Here is a 16,785-nt window from a genome sequence, read left to right on the forward strand (position 1 = left end):
GCAGCAGGGACATGCCAGGAGCCAGAGGGGACCGTGGCACCAGAGGGGACCGTGGCACCAGCCGTGCCCGAGGTCTGAACAGGCTGCCAAAGTCAGGTGGTGCTGATGTTACCGTATGGACTAGAAATCCTGAATATTAGAATATAAAGTGTATAAACCATAATAGTAGTAGTAATGCTAAGGCTTGAAGACTGCAATTCCCAGAGTAGGCCCTGGGAAACTAACTTAGGAATGTGCTGTGCTGAGAGCATGCAGAACCATTAGTGATAAGGTTAAAGTATAAACATAAATAAAGTACTGGTGGTGGGCAGTGGCATAAGAGAGAGATTGAGGGGGAGAACACTATAGCCCTAAGATAAGCAACCATGTAAGATTTATGACGCAAAATGCTATCTTCAAGGTGAATGTATCTATAGAAGAATGTGTACTTCTGCACATAAACCATTTGTAAAAAGGGTATAAAAAACCCTCTAAAAAGGGAACCAGTGGGATCCTGACTTGGGACGCTAGTCCGCAGGTCCCCGGGCCCTGAATAAAGCACTGCATAAACTGACACTCTGTTAGTTTGTGTTTTACTTGGGGTTTCGGGCAGCAATCCCCACCAAACCACACAGATACTCACAGTCCGATGCTCCTGTCTGGCTCTTCGTGCACGAGAATTCCAGGTGATTTTGCCGCGGTCTTCCGGGGAGATTTTCCTTGCTCAGTCTCTATGGTGCGGGACGTCGATGGGTCCCGAGAATCACTGACGAACCGGGGCCACAGCAGTGGGGCGCCTCCCCGAAATCGCAGTGCCTCTCAGGGCTTCAAGGACATCCCGGGTTTCGGCACCAAATTGTTATAAATGAGAGACAAAAGTCTCAATATTCAGCAAAATTTAGATTGCTTTATTTGATATAGAAAGAGCAAGCAGCGCGCTGGGGAACGTGAGGGGTCACCGCCCACTCCACGCTCCACCCAACCTTGGTTTGCAGCCTCTTCTTATACTGTGGTTTCTCATTGTAATCAATAATTTTTGTTTTTTTCTTGTCATAAGCAGTGTTGGTTGAAGAAACATCCTTGTAGATAACCACCAGAGAAGTTCTGGAAGTCTGGTCCTTGAGATAAGCAGTATTGATCAGACAAAGACAGGAAGGGCTTTTCAGGAAGTCCAATTTTGCCAGCTGGTAGCCAATACAACTTATTTGGAAAACATAACATAACATAATATAACGTAACATAAAATAACCTAATATTCCATAACAAGGTGATTTTAAACAGAATTATTTAATCATATAATTTCCTTTATCTAGTGTGCATGCATCACTTCAGAACTTAGTATTCTGGTTTATACAAACCCCAATGCTTTTGTGATTAACACAAATCTTTTATCAATTATCACAGTGATGATTGGCGTCCTTGATTTCTTCAGGGCATCGAGAGATTGGACAGGCCCTCTTACCAATCCTCACTCACGGACTACGTAGACTTCACTCACAAGATGTTACCACCCCCTCACACCTCGACCTGGCCCCCCCCTTTAAAACTCTTAACAAACATTAATTTAACTTATTATAACATTTCAATTAACTTCAAAAACAATGAACTTCTACATAAAGTCACAACAGGGCAACAATTAACTTAGAAAATTAACATTCTTAACTAGCAACAAACATTAACCAAATTTTACCCATAAGACCCTGGACCCCCTGACCCCTGTTCCTGCCTTTCCCAGCTCCCAAACCCCACTTTGCCCAACACCTGGACCCCCTTTCCTGAGCACAGGGACCCCCTGGATCCCCCATCCCACCTCTCCCAGTCCCTTTCTTGAACCTTGGACCCTTCCCGGCTCTCGCAGTTCCGCTTCCTGACCCTTGAATGCCGCCAGCCCCCCAATCTCTGCGTCCCCCTCAGTTCTCCACCCATGCTCATCCTGCGGGGAGGACTTGGGAGGTCCCGGGGGGGATTCAGGGGAATTCCCAGAGTTTCCTCTGTCCCCTCCCCCTCCTCGAGTTCCCCCGATCACTTTTGCGTCTCCCAAGCTGTGGCTCTGGGATTCACCGCGGGACCAGTGACCGCCCCCGGCACCGGGACCCCCCTGAACCCCCGTTCTTGGGCACGAGGACCCCCCTGCACTTCCATTTCCAGGCAAGTCCCCCTTCCTGGGCACAGAGAACGCTGGTTTCATGGCACTGGGACCCCGCTGTACTCCCTTCCCCAGTCCTGAAAATCCCTGCACCCCTTTATCTGGAACGTGGAACACCCCTGAACCCCCATTCCCGTACAAGGATTCCTCCCTGAACCCCCATTTCTGGGCACCGGGACCCCCCCTGAAGCTCCATTTCCAGGCAATGGGACCCCTTGAACTCCAGAACTCGGGAAGTCCCCTGAACCCCATTTCCTGGGATCTGGGACCCACTGCATCCTGTTATCCGGCACCGAGACCCCCCTGAACCCCCATTCTGCTGCACCGGGACCTCCCGAGCCCTCCATTCCTGTGAACGGGAACCCCCGTGCACCCCCTTCCCCAGCACCAGATCTCCCCATGCCGTTATTTGGCACCAGGACCACCCTGAACCCCGATTTACCGGCACGGGAACTCCCCTGAACCCCCATTCCTGGGCATGGGGACGGCCCTGAATCTGCATTTCGGAGGAACCGAGACCACCTTCCCCAGTTCCGGGACCCCCTGAACCCCTATATTCAGGACCGGAACTCCCCTGAACCCCCAGTTCCCGTGCACCAGGATCCCCTGTATCCCCTTATCCAGCACCGGCTGAACCCCTTCATCCAGCACCAATGTCCCCCGCACCCCCTTTCCCGACCCTCTCCCTCTCGGAGACCCCAGTCCCCTTTTTCCTTGTCCTCGAGACCCCCTGGACCCCTTTCCTGCCTTTCCCAGGCCCCGCCCTCCACTTTCCTCAACCCGTGCACCCCCTTTCCTGGGCACAGGGACCCCCTGGACCCCCCATTGCCTTCACCCCTCTTTCCTTCACCCCAGGACCCCCTAAACCCCTATTCCTGGGTATGAGGATCCCTCCCGCACTCCTTTATTCTGTACTGAGACCCCTTCCTGAACATCCTTCACATCTACTGGGACCCCCTGCACCCTTTTCTCGGGCATCCCGCACTTCCCAGACCCCCGACCCGCCCTTTTCCTTCACCTTTTTACCCCCAGATCTCCCAAATTTCCGTGTCTCCCCAGTTCTTCACTCCCAGCGCTTTCTTAAGGAGGGTTGCAGGGGGTCCCAGGTGATTCTCAGAGGGCTCCAGGGGGGTCGCAGCCGGGACCAAGAGGAATTCTCTGGAATTCTCACGTCCCCTCCCCCCCCCGCGCTCTCTCGGTCTCTTTCACTTCCGCGTTCCAACCTGTGAGACCGGGATCTACGCGGCGGCCTGTGAAGTCACTGTGAGATCGAGCTGCCATTGGCGGACAGGAAATAGCAGCGCCAATGGCGGGGCATGGGGCGGCTCTGTGGGCGGGGCCAGAGCTGGGTCGAGTTCGGGCGGGCTCGAAGCGGAGCAGCGCCATGGCTCCAGCGCTGGGGTTGCCGTTGGGGGCCCCAGGGAACGCGACGAAAGGTGAGTGGGACCCTTGAAATCACGACCCCCCCTGAACGTCCGTTTCCGGGCACTAGGAAACCCCTAAACCTTCATTCCATGGCAGGGGAACGCCCGGAATCCGCATTTTGGGTCCTGTGACCCCCCCTTAATCCCCTTCCCCAGCACCGAGCCCCCCCTGTATCCCCATTTCTGGGCACGGGGCCTCTCTTGAGCACCAATTTCCGGGCACCGGGACACCCCTGAAGCCCCTCATCTGGCACCAGGACCCCCTTAAACCCTCATTCCTGGGGATCAGGATCCCTTTGAACCCCGAATCGCGGACCGGCAAACGCCCTGAACTTCCATTTCCGGGCACCGGGAACCCCCTTAACCTTCATCCTCGGGTACGGGAAAGCGCCCCCCCATCGCCTATTTTGGGTCCTGTGACCCCCCCATCCCCTTCCCCGGTATCAGGACCCCCCTGTACCCCCATTTCTGGGTACGGGGACCCTCTTGAGCACCAATTTCCGGGCACCGGGATCCCCCTGTACCTCCTTATCTGGCACTGGCACCCCCATGAACCCCCATTCCTGGGGATCAGGATCCCTTTGAACCCCGAATCGCGGATCGGGAACCCCCCTGAACTTCCATTTCCAGGCACTGGGAACCTCCTAAACTTTATTCCCGGGTACGGGAAACACTCCAACGCCCCATTTTGGGACCTGTGACCCCCCCAAGCCCTTTCCCGGTATCAGGACCCCCCTGTACCCCCTTAACTGGCATCAGCACTTCCCTGAAGCCCCATTCCTGGGGAGCAGGATCCCTTTGAACCCCGAATTGCAGACCAGGAACCCCCCTGAACCCCCCTTCCTGGGCACCGGGAACCCCCTAAACTTTCATTCCCGGGCAGGGAAACTCCCCTGAATCCCCTGTTTGGGTCCTGTGACCCCCCCATACCCTTCCCCAGCACCAGGACCCCCCTGGAACCCCTTATCTGGCACCGGGACCCCCCTGAATCCTCATCCATGGGGATCAGGATTCTTTTAAACCCCGAATCGCAGCATGGGAGCCCTTCTGACCCCCATTCCTGGGCGCTGGGACATCCCTGAATCTCCATTTCCGGGACTGCAACCCCCCTGCACCTCCTTTTCCGGCATCCCGCTTTTCCCAGACCCCATTCCCGCCCTTTTCCTTGACTTTTGGACCCCCGAGATCTCCCAGCTTTCCATGTCTGCCCCGTTTTCCACTCCCGCCACTTCTCGAAACGGGGTCCCAGAGGGTCCCCGGCATCCCAGGGCTCTCACGAAGGTCGCATCGGGGATCCAGTAGGATCCAGATGAAGTCCCTGGAATTCCCCCTTTTCCCTCGACCCCTCCCCCACCGCTCTCCCTCGGCCTCTTTCTCATCTCCCAGGCTGCGCCTCAGGGATCCTCTCTCCCATCTCCAGATCCCCCTTTCCCGTGAACCAGGGACCCCCTGGCCCCCCATTCCTGTCTTTCCCAGCTCCCAGACCCCCCTTTACCTCAACACCGGGGATCTCTGAACCCTCTTTCCTGGGGACAGGGACCCCCTGGATCCCCCATCCCGCCTCTCCCAGTCCTTTCCTTGAACCTTAGACCCTTCCCAGCTCTCCTGGCTCTCCCCCTTCTGCTTCCTGCCCCCTCAATCTCTGCAACCCCCCAGTTCTTCACCCCCTGCTCCTCCTGCAGGGGGTTCCGGGGGTCCAGGAAGGTCCCTGGGGGGTCGTGGAGGGTCCCAGGGGGGATTCTGGTCTCTGGGATGCCCCTGAATTTCCAGTCTTGGGCACTGGGACCCCCCTGCACTCCCTTATCCCGTACCATTTCCCTCCTGCACCCCCTTTCCCATCCATCCCGCCTTTCCCTTTTCCAGACTCCCCTTTTCCTTGACCCTGAGACCCCCTGGACTCCCATTCCTGATTTTTTTAGCCCCCAGCTCCCTGTTTCCTCTGCATCAAAGATCCCCTGAGACTCCCATTCCATCCATCCCGGGTCTCCCTGCCTTGTGACTCCTCTTTCCTTGGCACTGGGGTCCCCTGGACTTTTTTCCTGGGCACAAGAATCCCTTGAAACCCCTATCCCACCTCTCCCAATCCTTGTATTCCCCTTTCCTTGACACTGGGAGTCCCCTGAGCCCCCGTTCCTGGACACTGGGTCCCCATGCACCCCATTCCCGGCTCTCCCAGTTCCTCTTTCATTGATCCATGACTCACTCAACCCCCCCAAATCTCCGTGTCCCCCCAGTTCTCCACTCCCTGCGTTACAAGCACGTGGCCGTGTCGGAGCCCAGCCCAGGGATCCCCCAGTACATGGTCACGGGGTTTGTGGATGGGATCCCCTTCGAGCGCTACGACAGCGAGCGGGGCCGGGCGGTGCCACTGACACAGTGGATAAAGGATGGAGCCGAGCTGGGATATTGGGATAGGATGACTGAGACCTGCAAGAGGAACCAGCACATGGATGCCAGGAACCTGGAGACACTGCGGGACCGGTACAACCAGAGCAGGGGTGAGTGGGGGGACCTGTGGGGCTGGGGTGGGAACTGTGGACCTGGGATTTATGGGGCTGGGATAGATCTATGGGTTGGGCTGGGGATCCATGCGACTGAGATGGGATCCATGGGGCTGAGGTGTGGATCCATAGGGCTTGAATGTGAATTCACAGGGCACCAAAAAGGCTGAGATGGGGATCCATTAGGCAGGTATGGAATATCTTGTGATCCATCAGTGTGAATGGGGATCCATGTGTTTGGGATATGGATCCATGGGGTTGGGATGGGATCTCTGGGGTTGGGTTGGGATCTGTGGGTTAGAATGGGGCTCCATGGGGCTGGGATGAGGCTCTGTGGGTTTCCATCAGACTCTGGGGCTCCATAGGGCTGTAATGGGGCTCTGTGGGGCTGGGACCCAATTCCATGGGTCTCTGTGGGTACAATCCCCCCAGGTCTCCACACATTGTTGCAAGTTTACGGCTGTGACCTCTGGTCTGACGGGCGAGTCCGTGGATCCTACCGGAGTGGCTACGACAGGTGGGATTACATCTCCTTTGACCTGGGATCCAGGAGATTCGTGGCGGCCGACAGCGCTGCTGAGATCACCAGGAGGCGCTGGAAACGTAAAACGAACGAGGTCGAGAGTTTGACGAATTACCTGGAGCATGAATGCCCAAAATGGCTCCAGAAATACATCAAATATGGGCAGAAGGAGCTGGACCACAAAGGTGGGAGCAGAATTCTTGAGGGAATGTGGGATTTTGGAATGGAGGACTTGGAAACATGGGAATTCCTGTGGGAATTCCATGGGCAGATCTCACCTCCATCCCATTCCCATAGAATTTCATGGGTAGAGCTCACCCCCATCCCATTTCCATGAATTCCATGGGCATATCTCACCCCCATCCTATTACAGTGGGATTTCCATGGGCAGATCTCACCCCCATCCCATTCCAATGGGAATTCCATGGATGTTTCTCACCGTTATCCCATTCCAGAGCCCCCTGATGTCCATGTGTCTGGAAAAGAGGAACACGGGACGCTGATCTTGTCCTGCCACGTGTACGGATTCTACCCCAGCTCCATTGACATCAACTGGATGAAGGGGGATGAAATCTGGGATCAGGAGACGGAGTGGGATGGGATCGTTCCCAACAGCGACGGCACCTTCCACACCTGGGCCAGGATCAAGGCACGGCCGGAGGAGCGGGAGCAGTACCGGTGCCGGGTGGAGCATCCTGGAATGTTGGAGCCTGGGATCTACGCTTGGGGTGAGGCTGGGAATGTGGAATGTGGGAATTGGGAATTTGGAATTCCCAAATGGGGATTCTCCTCCCCCTGCTCACCATCCCGTTTTTCCCAGAGCCAACAGCTGGCAGGAATCTCACCGTGGTGGTCGCTGTGTCCATCATCGCTGCCATCATCATCCTCATTGTCCTCATTGGATTCATTGTCTGGAAGCGCCAATCTGGTAACACACGGGATGGGGGCTGGGAAGGGGCATGGATCCACCTGGCACTGTTCTGGGAATCCTGTGCCACCAATGCTGATCCCACTGTTTTTCCACAGGGAGGAGGGACAGGAATGAATACAGCATGGCAGCCAGTGAGTACCAGTGGTGGATCCAGCTCTGGATCCCCTCTGTGCAGATCCCAGGATGGATCCTGGGGTTAATCCTGGTGTGTGATCCGTGCTAGAATCTCATGGATTTTCTCTTTCTGCAGGAAATGATGTGGGAACAATGGCTTGACCGCAGGTACAGAGAGGGATGAGGGTGGGATTCCAGAGAGGGATCAGGGCAGGATTGGATAGATTGGGATCAGGGAGGGACTCTGGATCAGAGCAGGGGTCCAGAGCAGGATCAGATGGAATTGTGGAGTGGGATCGGGGCTGGATTCTGGAGCGGGATCAGCTGGGATGGATGGAACAGGATTGGTTGGAATTCCAGAAAGGAATTGGGGCAGGATGGGTAGGGCGAGATTGCGTGGAATAGATGGAGCAGGATTGGTGTGGGATGGATGAAGTGGGATCAGGGAGGTCTTCCAGAGCAGGATGAGTTGGATGGATAGAGCAAGTTTGGGACAGGATCAGGTGGAATTCCGGAGCAGCTCCCGCTCTCCATGGGCTCCAGCCAGGTCCATCCTGTGGGATGGGGACAGGGAAAGGGTGACACCGTGACCCTCTCTTATCCTGGCAGGAATCACTGCCTGAGCAATCCCCAGGATTCCACCAGAGCTGGATCCGGCCCCTTCCTGTGGTAGTCGATTTGGCTGAGATGGACTGGGATTTAGCCCAAATTCCCTATAAAGAAAGCACAAATTTAAGACCTTGGGAGGCAGGCTGTTAAAAAGCAAGGCCTTAGACATTAGGTCTGGCCCCTGCCCTGCAGATGCAGAGGCTTTAGCCTAAAACCATGGGATTTGTAAGGACATGTCAGGCATGCCTAGGCACGTCCCTAATTCTCATTTGTCTTTGGACCTTTGCCCTCGGGTATCCCTGTGTATATCCCTCCCCCTGGTCTTTGGATGCAGCCTCTCAGATCACATGTTCACAAATGGATTAAAAGGATATCACAGGCACACCATCATTCCCATCCCGCTTATTATTATTATTATCATTATTATTATTATTATTATTATTATTATTACTAGCCACGCTGTAACCCGGTCAGGCTGGTGAAGTTGTCACAAAGGGAAAAACCCCCATTGCATTACAACAGGCAGCCATATCAGATTCCATGTGTTCCAGGTTAAATTCACATGGAGGGGAAACTGGATTTACAGAGATATCTAATGGCTTTAGGTTCCACGTTGCAGAAGCTCCAGAATTACATCCTGCTATCCAGACCCATAGGACTGGACACACCTGCACATCCCTTCCAGCCTGGACACTGGGTCTATGCGAAGTGGTGGGACAGTGATCCTCTACAAGCCAAGTGGAGAGGACCATTCCAAGTCCTGAAGACCACCCTCACCTCAGTCAAAGTTGCTGGCAAAGGACCCTGGATCCACTGCTCCAGAGTTAAGGGTTCTGCTCCTGAAACAACTGAAAATACAGAGACTGATGCAGATAAAAATATGTTTTAAATTATTCCTCTTCTGTGCCTAAAGAACTGTTTGTAATAATCAGGATTCGTCTTTGCATGATAGCCAACTGTGCAAGACATTACTACTGTTAGATATTTACTGTTAGATATTTATATATTGTTAGATATTTATCTGTTGTTAGATGTTTACTGTTGTTTGATATTTATCTATTAGATATTTATTTACTGTTAGATATTTACTGTTGTTACATATTTATCTATTTATTGGGGGTTAGGTTTCTTTTCTTTTGTTCCTTCTTACCTATAGAATTTTTCCCATGAATTGCTAGAAAATTCTAACTGCAGCTACTGGTTAGTGCTTTAGAAAACAAAAGGTTGGCCTGGCCCAGGTAAAAAGGAGGGCGGGGGTGGGCAGCTACTCAAGGCTTTGGGTTTTGGAAGACACGTTTGGAGCTGCTCTTGCTTAAGGAGAGGAAGTCCCCATGACCCAGCACAGAGCTGCTGCTCCTTCTCCTCTGGGGTGAGCCTCTGCTCGTAAGAGCAGCCACTGACCTAAGGCCTTATTAACCCCTTCCTCACTAAAAGAGGCACCGATCACCCTCTGCTCACACCCAGCTGCCGCTGCGCGCTGCTCCTTCAGCGCTGCTCTGAGTTTCTCTGCGCTGAAGCCCCGCCCTGCCCTGCCCTGCTGGGACGTCCTGCAGTTCCAACTACTGCCGAAAAACTCTCTGATACATCTTGTCCACCAGCCCAAGATCTTTTGTTCATTCCTGCTGTTCTAGCTTAGTGCTTTTCAGAGTCCGGCAGGGGCACTGGGATTGACTGCCCCAGGGCTTTGAGAAGCAAATCCTCTCCTCCATCCTTTCCCATCTCGGCCATAAATGCTGTCACCGGCTCCCTGGTTCTGTTTGTTATTAATTCCACAGTTGTTGTTTTCTTGCCTTGTTATACATATCAGTAAGAAACTGTTATTCCTATCTCGTATCTTCGATTAAAACCCCCTTAATTTCAAAATTATAATAATTCAGAGGGAGGGGGTTTACATTCTCCAGTCCGAGGGAGAGTCCTGCCTTCCCTAGCAAACACATGTCTTTCAAACTGAAAGAAATTTTGCTGCCCAACATTCTCTGCGGAGAACTTTGTGTTTCCAGGCCAATGGCGGCTCGGGCCCGGGCCCGTTCCAGGGCTGTTCCTCATCTCCGCCTTTGCCCTCCCACAGCCCGGGGGGCCCTGAGAGCGCGGGCCGAGGCTGGGCCGTGTGCAGAGCCCGGCCCTCGCTGCCATTGGCTGATTGTGCCAATGTCACTCCTGGTTGTCGCGCGCTGATTGGGCAGAGCGGGGACAAGCCCCGCCCATTAGGCGGGGTGCAGCAAAGGCGCCATTGTCGGACAGTTTGTGTGGGCCCGGCAGCGGCGGCAGCGGCGGCAGCGGCCCAAGTCCGGTGAAGCCGCGGTGGAGCTCGGAGGCGGCCCCAGCGCAGGTGGGAGCCGCGCTCGGTTGTGCGGGGGCTCGGGGCTCGCTGCGGGCCTCGGGGGCGGCAGGGGGCTCTGGCGGGTTGGTTGTGCCGGTGCCGGCCCGTGTTGGCGCTGGGCTGAGGGCGCTGCGGGAGCGGCTGCCCGCGGTCTCCTTCCCGCTGGGGCCTCGGCAGGAGCCGGTGCCGGAGCAGCGCAGGCTTGTCCCGGTTGCTGTGGGTGGCACAGAGGTGTCTGCCCTGTGATCGGGGCTGTGCGGGAAAATTCCCGTGGCCAGAGGTTTGTGTGCCCGCAGGAGACAGAGGAGTCCTGTAAAAGTGACTTCGTTCATGAACAAAGGGAGACGCCATGCGGCATTTGCCATGCGGTCTCTCCAGTTGTTATAGTACGCAGTCTCCTTTTTATTCTCATTTTCCCGGCTGCATTCCCTCTCTCCCTTTCGCCACCGACTGAGGTACTTTGAAGGCTCAGACTTCCCGATCCGACTACTGCATGTCCTCGTTAATATGTACCTCTTCTTTTGTATAACATCCGATATTCATGGCTTTGTTAAGTGTTTCTCCTTCTCGAAGGTCAGGCACTGAGCAGGATCTTGGCTGAGCAGCTGTCTCTGGAAATTAGTAACAGTTTCTGAAAACGATGGTTTCTCCCATTACTTCCTTTTATACAAATCCCTGGCCCTATCTCCAGGCATATTCATCTTACTCTACTCAAATCCTCTTCTTATTTTCTCAGTAATTATCTTTACTGACTTTAATGTCCATTGGCTTAGTCTCTTTTCCTGGATCCTCATTGGTTTGGGATTATTCTCAGTGACCTCACTGCCTGTCCTTTTGTAGCCGTTTCTGGATCAGGAAGCCTGGCTGCCACCTGCATCCCCTTGCTCACCTGCTGAATGAGCTGCACTCAGCAAGGTGTCGTGCATGGTAAAAAGATGAGAGTTGCTGCAGCACATCAGAGGAGGAACTGCATTCGTTTAACCCATGGCGCCCCAAAAACTTGTCTAATTCTCATCCTTTCTGCTTTTCTACCAGAATATGAGCTACTTTCTACTTTCATTTGTTATCTATTTCACCAGTTTTCCGTTATTATCTGTTTGCAAATAGCTGTTTGAATAATCTAATTTTCCACAAATGTCGCCTTCATCTTTGGCGTGGTTTGGTTGTCATGAAGGTCAGGAGCTGGGTCTGTCTGCTTCATTATTATTTCGAGGACATCTTGTAATCTAATGTTGTAGTACAAATGATAAATGGGTACTTGTCCCCAGCAGTTTTAATCTGTGTTTCTAAAGCTCTTCTGACTGCCTGGAACCAAAGGTTCTCTTCCAGAGCAGGCATTGCGTGACTCACATGTGGCCCCCCCACAATCTGCTTTTTACTTGATATCTTTAGTGTTAGAGAGTCAAGGCATTACTTGATTCTGGGCAGGATGTGCAACAGAAATCATTTCATCCACACATAAGTGCCCGGGTTGTGCAGAGAAAATCATTCCATGACACGTGAGTTTTACTAGATTTTTCCTGAACTTTATACAGTCTTAAACCCTTTGGAATCCGTTGGTTTAGTGTTCATTGCTTCTAAGTTGGATAGTTCTTAATATCTGGTATCCTATTGGCCCCGTATTACTTTTCCTCTGATGTTAATTAGGTCCACATTCCTGGATTTCCTTCTCAGCCTTTTCCAGACCAGGTGCCTCCATGTATGCCGGGGGCAGTGTCTGGGGTGGGTGTTCCTTGATGTTTGCTGGTGTTTCCTTGATGTTTGTTAGCCTTGTGGGAATCTTTTGGGCTATTCCCAGTCTGTTGAGATGTTAAACTCACGTTCATTTAGTGTAACATCCCTTTAAAAACACACTTAATAATTCCTTTCTCCAAGACAAATGCAAATCAAGCCTGCCTAGAGAAATAATTCTGAAAACATTTTTCAACTTGGTATATATTCCAGCAAGGGAATCCCCGGCAGCCCAGTGTGTGAGTGTAACTGAGGGGCAGAGTGGAATTGTGCCGTTGTCTTCCCCAGCAGCTGTGGCAGTGCAGGCACAGAAAGCAGCGAAGCTCCAGCAGTGGCAGCAAGGATTGGCCCCAGTGTGTGGAGATGCCAAAGGAGGGTGCCCAGGCAGAGGATTTCAGCAGAGGATCTGTGGGCAGGCCCAGGGGCTTGGCCCGATGTGGAGCCCTGGCTGCTGCTGCGTTGCCTTCAGTGCAGGGTCAGTGGTGCCCTCCTTGGCACCACTTGGCTCCTGCAGCCGGGAATTCCAAATCTCCGGGGTTTGAGAGCCCCTGAGCCCAGGGTGAGGGGTCCCCCCGTGTTGAGCTGTGCTGGCGGCTGTTTCTGTGCTCAGGGACTCTTGGAATGGGCCACGGCACTTGGCCACCAGTGGTGCTTCTTTGCACTCCTTAGGCAGGACCCGATGGCCTGGGTGGATGTTGTGAACAGCAAAGTGCCAAGGCAGGCTCTGTTCCAGCCCAGCTTCCTGTGGCAGAGATTTCACAAGAGACAGGATTCTGGCCACAGACTGCTTGAAATATACATCCCTTATCTCCAGCCCGCACTAGGTGGAGAATTACCAGGGCAATGAATTGCAAAGATCACTTCCAAGGGAGATAATTGAATATCTGCCCTGGGTCTGGTTCTTATTCTTGCCCAAGCCAATGGCAAAAGCTGTATCCATTGCATCTTGGTTTCTATCACCAGCTTCCAAAGGAGTTTGTTTATTTCCCCATTCATTCTTTCTACCTGCCCTGAGCTCTGGGGGTGCCAGGGCTTGTGGAGGTCCCATTGTATTCCTAAAGTAGCCATAACCCCCTGAAGGATCTTTGCTGTAAAAGGAGTTCCCCATCTGAGAGTCTGTTTTTTCCACAATCCTTTATCTTGGAGTTGTTTTAGAAATACCTTTGGCCACTGATAAGAGAAGTGGCCTGGCCTAACAGACAGGCCCCCAGAGAACAGAGATAGGCTGGAACTCATTGGGTTACATCCTTGTCTATCTTCAATTCTGTCCTAAGCTGCAGGGGCTATTGCTCAGAGGGCTGAGCAGCCTAAACTCGGAACCAATCACAGGCGCTTACCTGGGAACATTAAGAAAGATATTTAAGAAGAAGTCAGAAAAATAAAGAGGCCTTTTTCACATGGATCAGAGAGTGCTGTGTTTTCTGTCTGAAGCACAGCACCAGTCGACTCAACAGAAGTCAGAATTGCTTTTTTCACCCTGTTAGCTGCCATGCTGTCGCCAGAAGATATTTGAGCCTTCCTGCTCAGGGCATTTCAGTGCCAGGCTCTTCCAAGCACACCCAGCTCTGCCGGTTGAGCTGACCATGCAGGGGTAACCTGAGCTTGGTCTAATTCCCTTTCCTTCATCAGAGCGTGTCTTGGAGCTCTTTTCCCTTCTCCTGCCCTTGAAGACCCATCCATAAACACATTTTGTCCCTCAGGCCAGGGAATGTCTCCTAAATCTCTCCCAGCCTGGCTCTGGAGCTCTGTCACTTGAATGCAGTCATGGTTGGGAGCGCCAAGGCCGGGCCCCCCCGCGCTGTGGTGGCGGCAGCGGCTGCAGTGGGGAGCGAGTGCGGGCGGGAGCGGCCGAGAGCCCAGCGCTGCCCCAGCCCGAGCTGCCCCAGCTCCATCGCTGCCCCTGCGCTGGGATGCTGTGGGTTTGGGGGGAAGAGGGAGCCGGCAGTGGGTGCTGGGCCTGGGGATAGCAGGAGAAGGGATTGAATCTTTTTATTTTGTCGGGACTTTTGGCTAAATCTGTGTGTTTGTGCGGTTTTCGATCTGTGTCATGATGTTTGGAGGATTTTTGTGCTGAATCTTGGTGTTCTGGAGATTCTTACAGACACAAGATGCTCAATGTCTTCCTGAGTTGCACTTGGGCCAAGAGGAACCCCTTGGCCAAGGCGCTCTTCCCTTGTTCTTTCCCCAAACCAGGATTTGTCATTCCCAAGGCATTGGCAGATGGAGAACGAGGAAAAGCCCCAGAGATCTGTCAAAAGGAGGGGCTACAAACCCAGCCCAGGGAGCTGCGAGGAGGAAAGACCCTCCCTGAGCCGGGAAGGTGGCCGGAGATCCAGGCAGAGCTCAGAGCTGATGGAGAAGCCTCCTGGAGGGGAGAAGCCGCACAGGTGCTTGGAATGTGGGAAGGGTTTCAGCCACAGCTCCAGGCTGATCCGGCACCAGATGATCCACACTGGGAAAAATCTCTATGAGTGTGGGAAATGTGGGAAGGGTTTCAGAGACAGCTCAGACCTGCTCCGGCACCAGGTGATCCACACAGGGGAACGGCCCTACTCCTGCTTGGAATGTGGGAAGAGCTTTGCGTGGAGCTCCAACCTGAGAAGCCACCAGCACATCCACACCGGGGAGAGGCCCTACGAGTGTCCCAAGTGTGGGAAGAGGTTTCAGAGAAGCTCCGATCTCCTCAAACACGAGCGGATTCACACAGAGGAGAGGCCCTTCCGCTGCCCCGACTGCGGGAGGCGATTCAAACGCAACGACAAACTCACTGTCCACCGGCGCATCCACACTGGGGAGAGGCCCTACGAGTGTCCTGAGTGTGGGAAGAGCTTCTCCAGGAGCTCAACGTTGACCCAACACCAGCAGAGTCACCACTAAGGGAAGCCCTGTGAGTGCCCCGAGTCTGGGAAGAGCTTCGTGCTCTGCTCCAGCTCCATCTCCCATGGGAGGATCGGTGTTGGATGATCCCCAGTGACCCCCCTTGGGCAGAGCCCTGGTGATCTTTGGTTCTGGTGATCCGTGTTGGGAAGACACCTGGCTGGGGGGTTCTGCATCATCCTGAATGCAGGGGCAGGAAAGTCCATCAGGATGCAAACCAACATTGGGAATTCCTTGGGGAGAATGAATTTGTTCATATTCAACTCTAGAAAATCTTCTGTGTTCAATCCTATCTTCTGGTGGTGCCCTGCTGGGCAGGGTGGAGGGAGAACCCCCGGCCCGTGGCTGGAATTGAGTGCAGCGGGCGCCGGAGAACAGCCATGAAACCAGAAACTCATCACGGCTCCTCTGACTAAACCCTACAGTCCTCACCCAGCCCCCAGCGTGGCCTTGAAAGACTCTTTATTGTAAATAACTCCGACTGCCCTACTTGGGAAAAATCACAAAACCCTCTGCTGCCCGGGCAAGGTATTAACTCTTTAAATGCCCAGAATAAAACTTTACAGGTACTTTTTTCTCTCTCCTAAATAAATAAAAAATAAATAAAATAATAATTTTTAAAAAGTAATATACACAGAAACAATATAAAAACAATATAAAATTGCTGTTATCCCCTAAGTTTAAATAATAAATACACACTTGTTGTTCCCCCAAAAAAAAGAAAAAGAAAAGAACCCTCTGTGTTCTCAAAAATAAAGTAAGCTTTTCTTTAAACTGTTGTAATCTTTAAAGTGTGCCCCAAAGTTAATATAGTACTCAATAAAAGTTATGAGAAAAACTTTTAGTCTGAATAGAGAGGTTTTAGATAGTAAGCAGATTTCCATTATCCTGGGAGGCTAATGACTGTATCATCAAAACCACAAGAAACAGTTTTCTTGTGAAAAAATCTCCATATTCTGAGAAAAAGTCTATTCTTTCAAGTAAGTTAGTAAAAAACTATTCTAAAGATGGAAAACTAACTGAGTTGGTTTTTATAAGTTTTCAGTATTAAAAAAAATGTATGGAAGAAAAAACAGTAGTCTAAAGTTTTATTCTAAGGGTTTTTTCCTTAGTTTCTGAAAGTAAAATTTCTCTTTATACCATGTAACGTTAAGCCCGTTTTTTGCCTTCCTCCTAATCCTATTTCACAACAAAAAAACCTTAAAATTAATAAACCCAAACCACTGCATCTAACCTCAGTGATTCCAGGATTTTGATTTCCTATTGCCCAGGGGTGTCTTCTCCAGCCAAAGGGTGATGAAGTCAGATAAAGACCAAGATTTTGGAGACAGTGGGGTGGAAACCCCTCCAAAAAAAGTTTCTTCCGCCCAAGCACGTGGATCCTCAGCTCACACAGACACAGAAATCGTTTTCTTTTGGCCTTGATTTGCTTTTCATTTCTCTTCATCCCTTTAAAACATCCAACACTGGGGTTAAAATAAAGACACTGAACTGAGACATGGGTGGAGACACGGGAGGACCTTCCTTTGGTGCAGTTAAGGCTGTGTCCTCTTGTCCTGTCCCTGTTCCCTAAGAGAAGAGCTCGACCCCCACCAGGCTGCACCCTCCTGTCAGGGAGTTGTAGAGAGTG

General features: G+C 52.4%; 2 protein-coding genes across 4 annotated transcripts; both read left to right on the forward strand.

The window, feature by feature from the left end:
• Positions 1–3,461: 3,461 nt before the first annotated feature.
• On the forward strand, positions 3,462–9,307 carry LOC148217890 (class I histocompatibility antigen, F10 alpha chain-like). 3 transcript variants are annotated; one of them, XM_088158337.1, is made up of 8 exons: positions 3,462–3,561; positions 5,784–6,047; positions 6,483–6,758; positions 7,029–7,301; positions 7,394–7,501; positions 7,600–7,635; positions 7,755–7,786; positions 8,833–9,307. In XM_088158337.1, the coding sequence occupies exons 1-7, from the start codon at positions 3,510–3,512 to the stop codon at positions 7,778–7,780; spliced, it is 1,035 nt and encodes a 344-aa protein (XP_088014463.1). In that variant the 5' UTR covers positions 3,462–3,509; the 3' UTR covers positions 7,781–7,786; positions 8,833–9,307. The 3 variants fall into 3 exon arrangements, with proteins under 3 accessions (XP_088014463.1, XP_088014464.1, XP_088014462.1); XM_088158338.1 differs by having other exon boundaries at positions 8,847–8,984; XM_088158336.1 differs by lacking the exon at positions 8,833–9,307 and having other exon boundaries at positions 7,600–7,863.
• A 1,186-nt stretch (positions 9,308–10,493) lies between these two features.
• On the forward strand, positions 10,494–16,388 carry LOC148217891 (uncharacterized). Its single transcript, XM_088158372.1, has 2 exons — positions 10,494–10,556; positions 14,472–16,388. The coding sequence occupies exon 2, from the start codon at positions 14,499–14,501 to the stop codon at positions 15,153–15,155; it is 657 nt and encodes a 218-aa protein (XP_088014498.1). The 5' UTR covers positions 10,494–10,556; positions 14,472–14,498; the 3' UTR covers positions 15,156–16,388.
• The last annotated feature ends 397 nt before the right edge of the window (positions 16,389–16,785 follow it).

Source organism: Sturnus vulgaris, unplaced genomic scaffold (genome assembly GCF_052056855.1).
Source record: "Sturnus vulgaris isolate bStuVul1 unplaced genomic scaffold, bStuVul1.hap1 Scaffold_198, whole genome shotgun sequence".
In the NCBI taxonomy this organism is placed as follows: domain Eukaryota; kingdom Metazoa; phylum Chordata; class Aves; order Passeriformes; family Sturnidae; genus Sturnus; species Sturnus vulgaris.

Excerpts from the sequence above, each read along its gene's own strand:
- LOC148217890 (XM_088158336.1), top strand. The coding sequence starts at position 3,510 with ATGGCTCCAGCGCTGGGGTTGCCGTTGGGGGCCCCAGGGAACGCGACG. Across the intron at positions 3,562-5,783 it reads CCCAGGGAACGCGACGAAAG|TTCTCCACTCCCTGCGTTAC; the intron begins GTGAGTGGGACC and ends GTGTCCCCCCAG. Across the intron at positions 6,759-7,028 it reads GAAGGAGCTGGACCACAAAG|AGCCCCCTGATGTCCATGTG; the intron begins GTGGGAGCAGAA and ends ATCCCATTCCAG.
- LOC148217891 (XM_088158372.1), top strand. The coding sequence starts at position 14,499 with ATGGAGAACGAGGAAAAGCCCCAGAGATCTGTCAAAAGGAGGGGCTAC.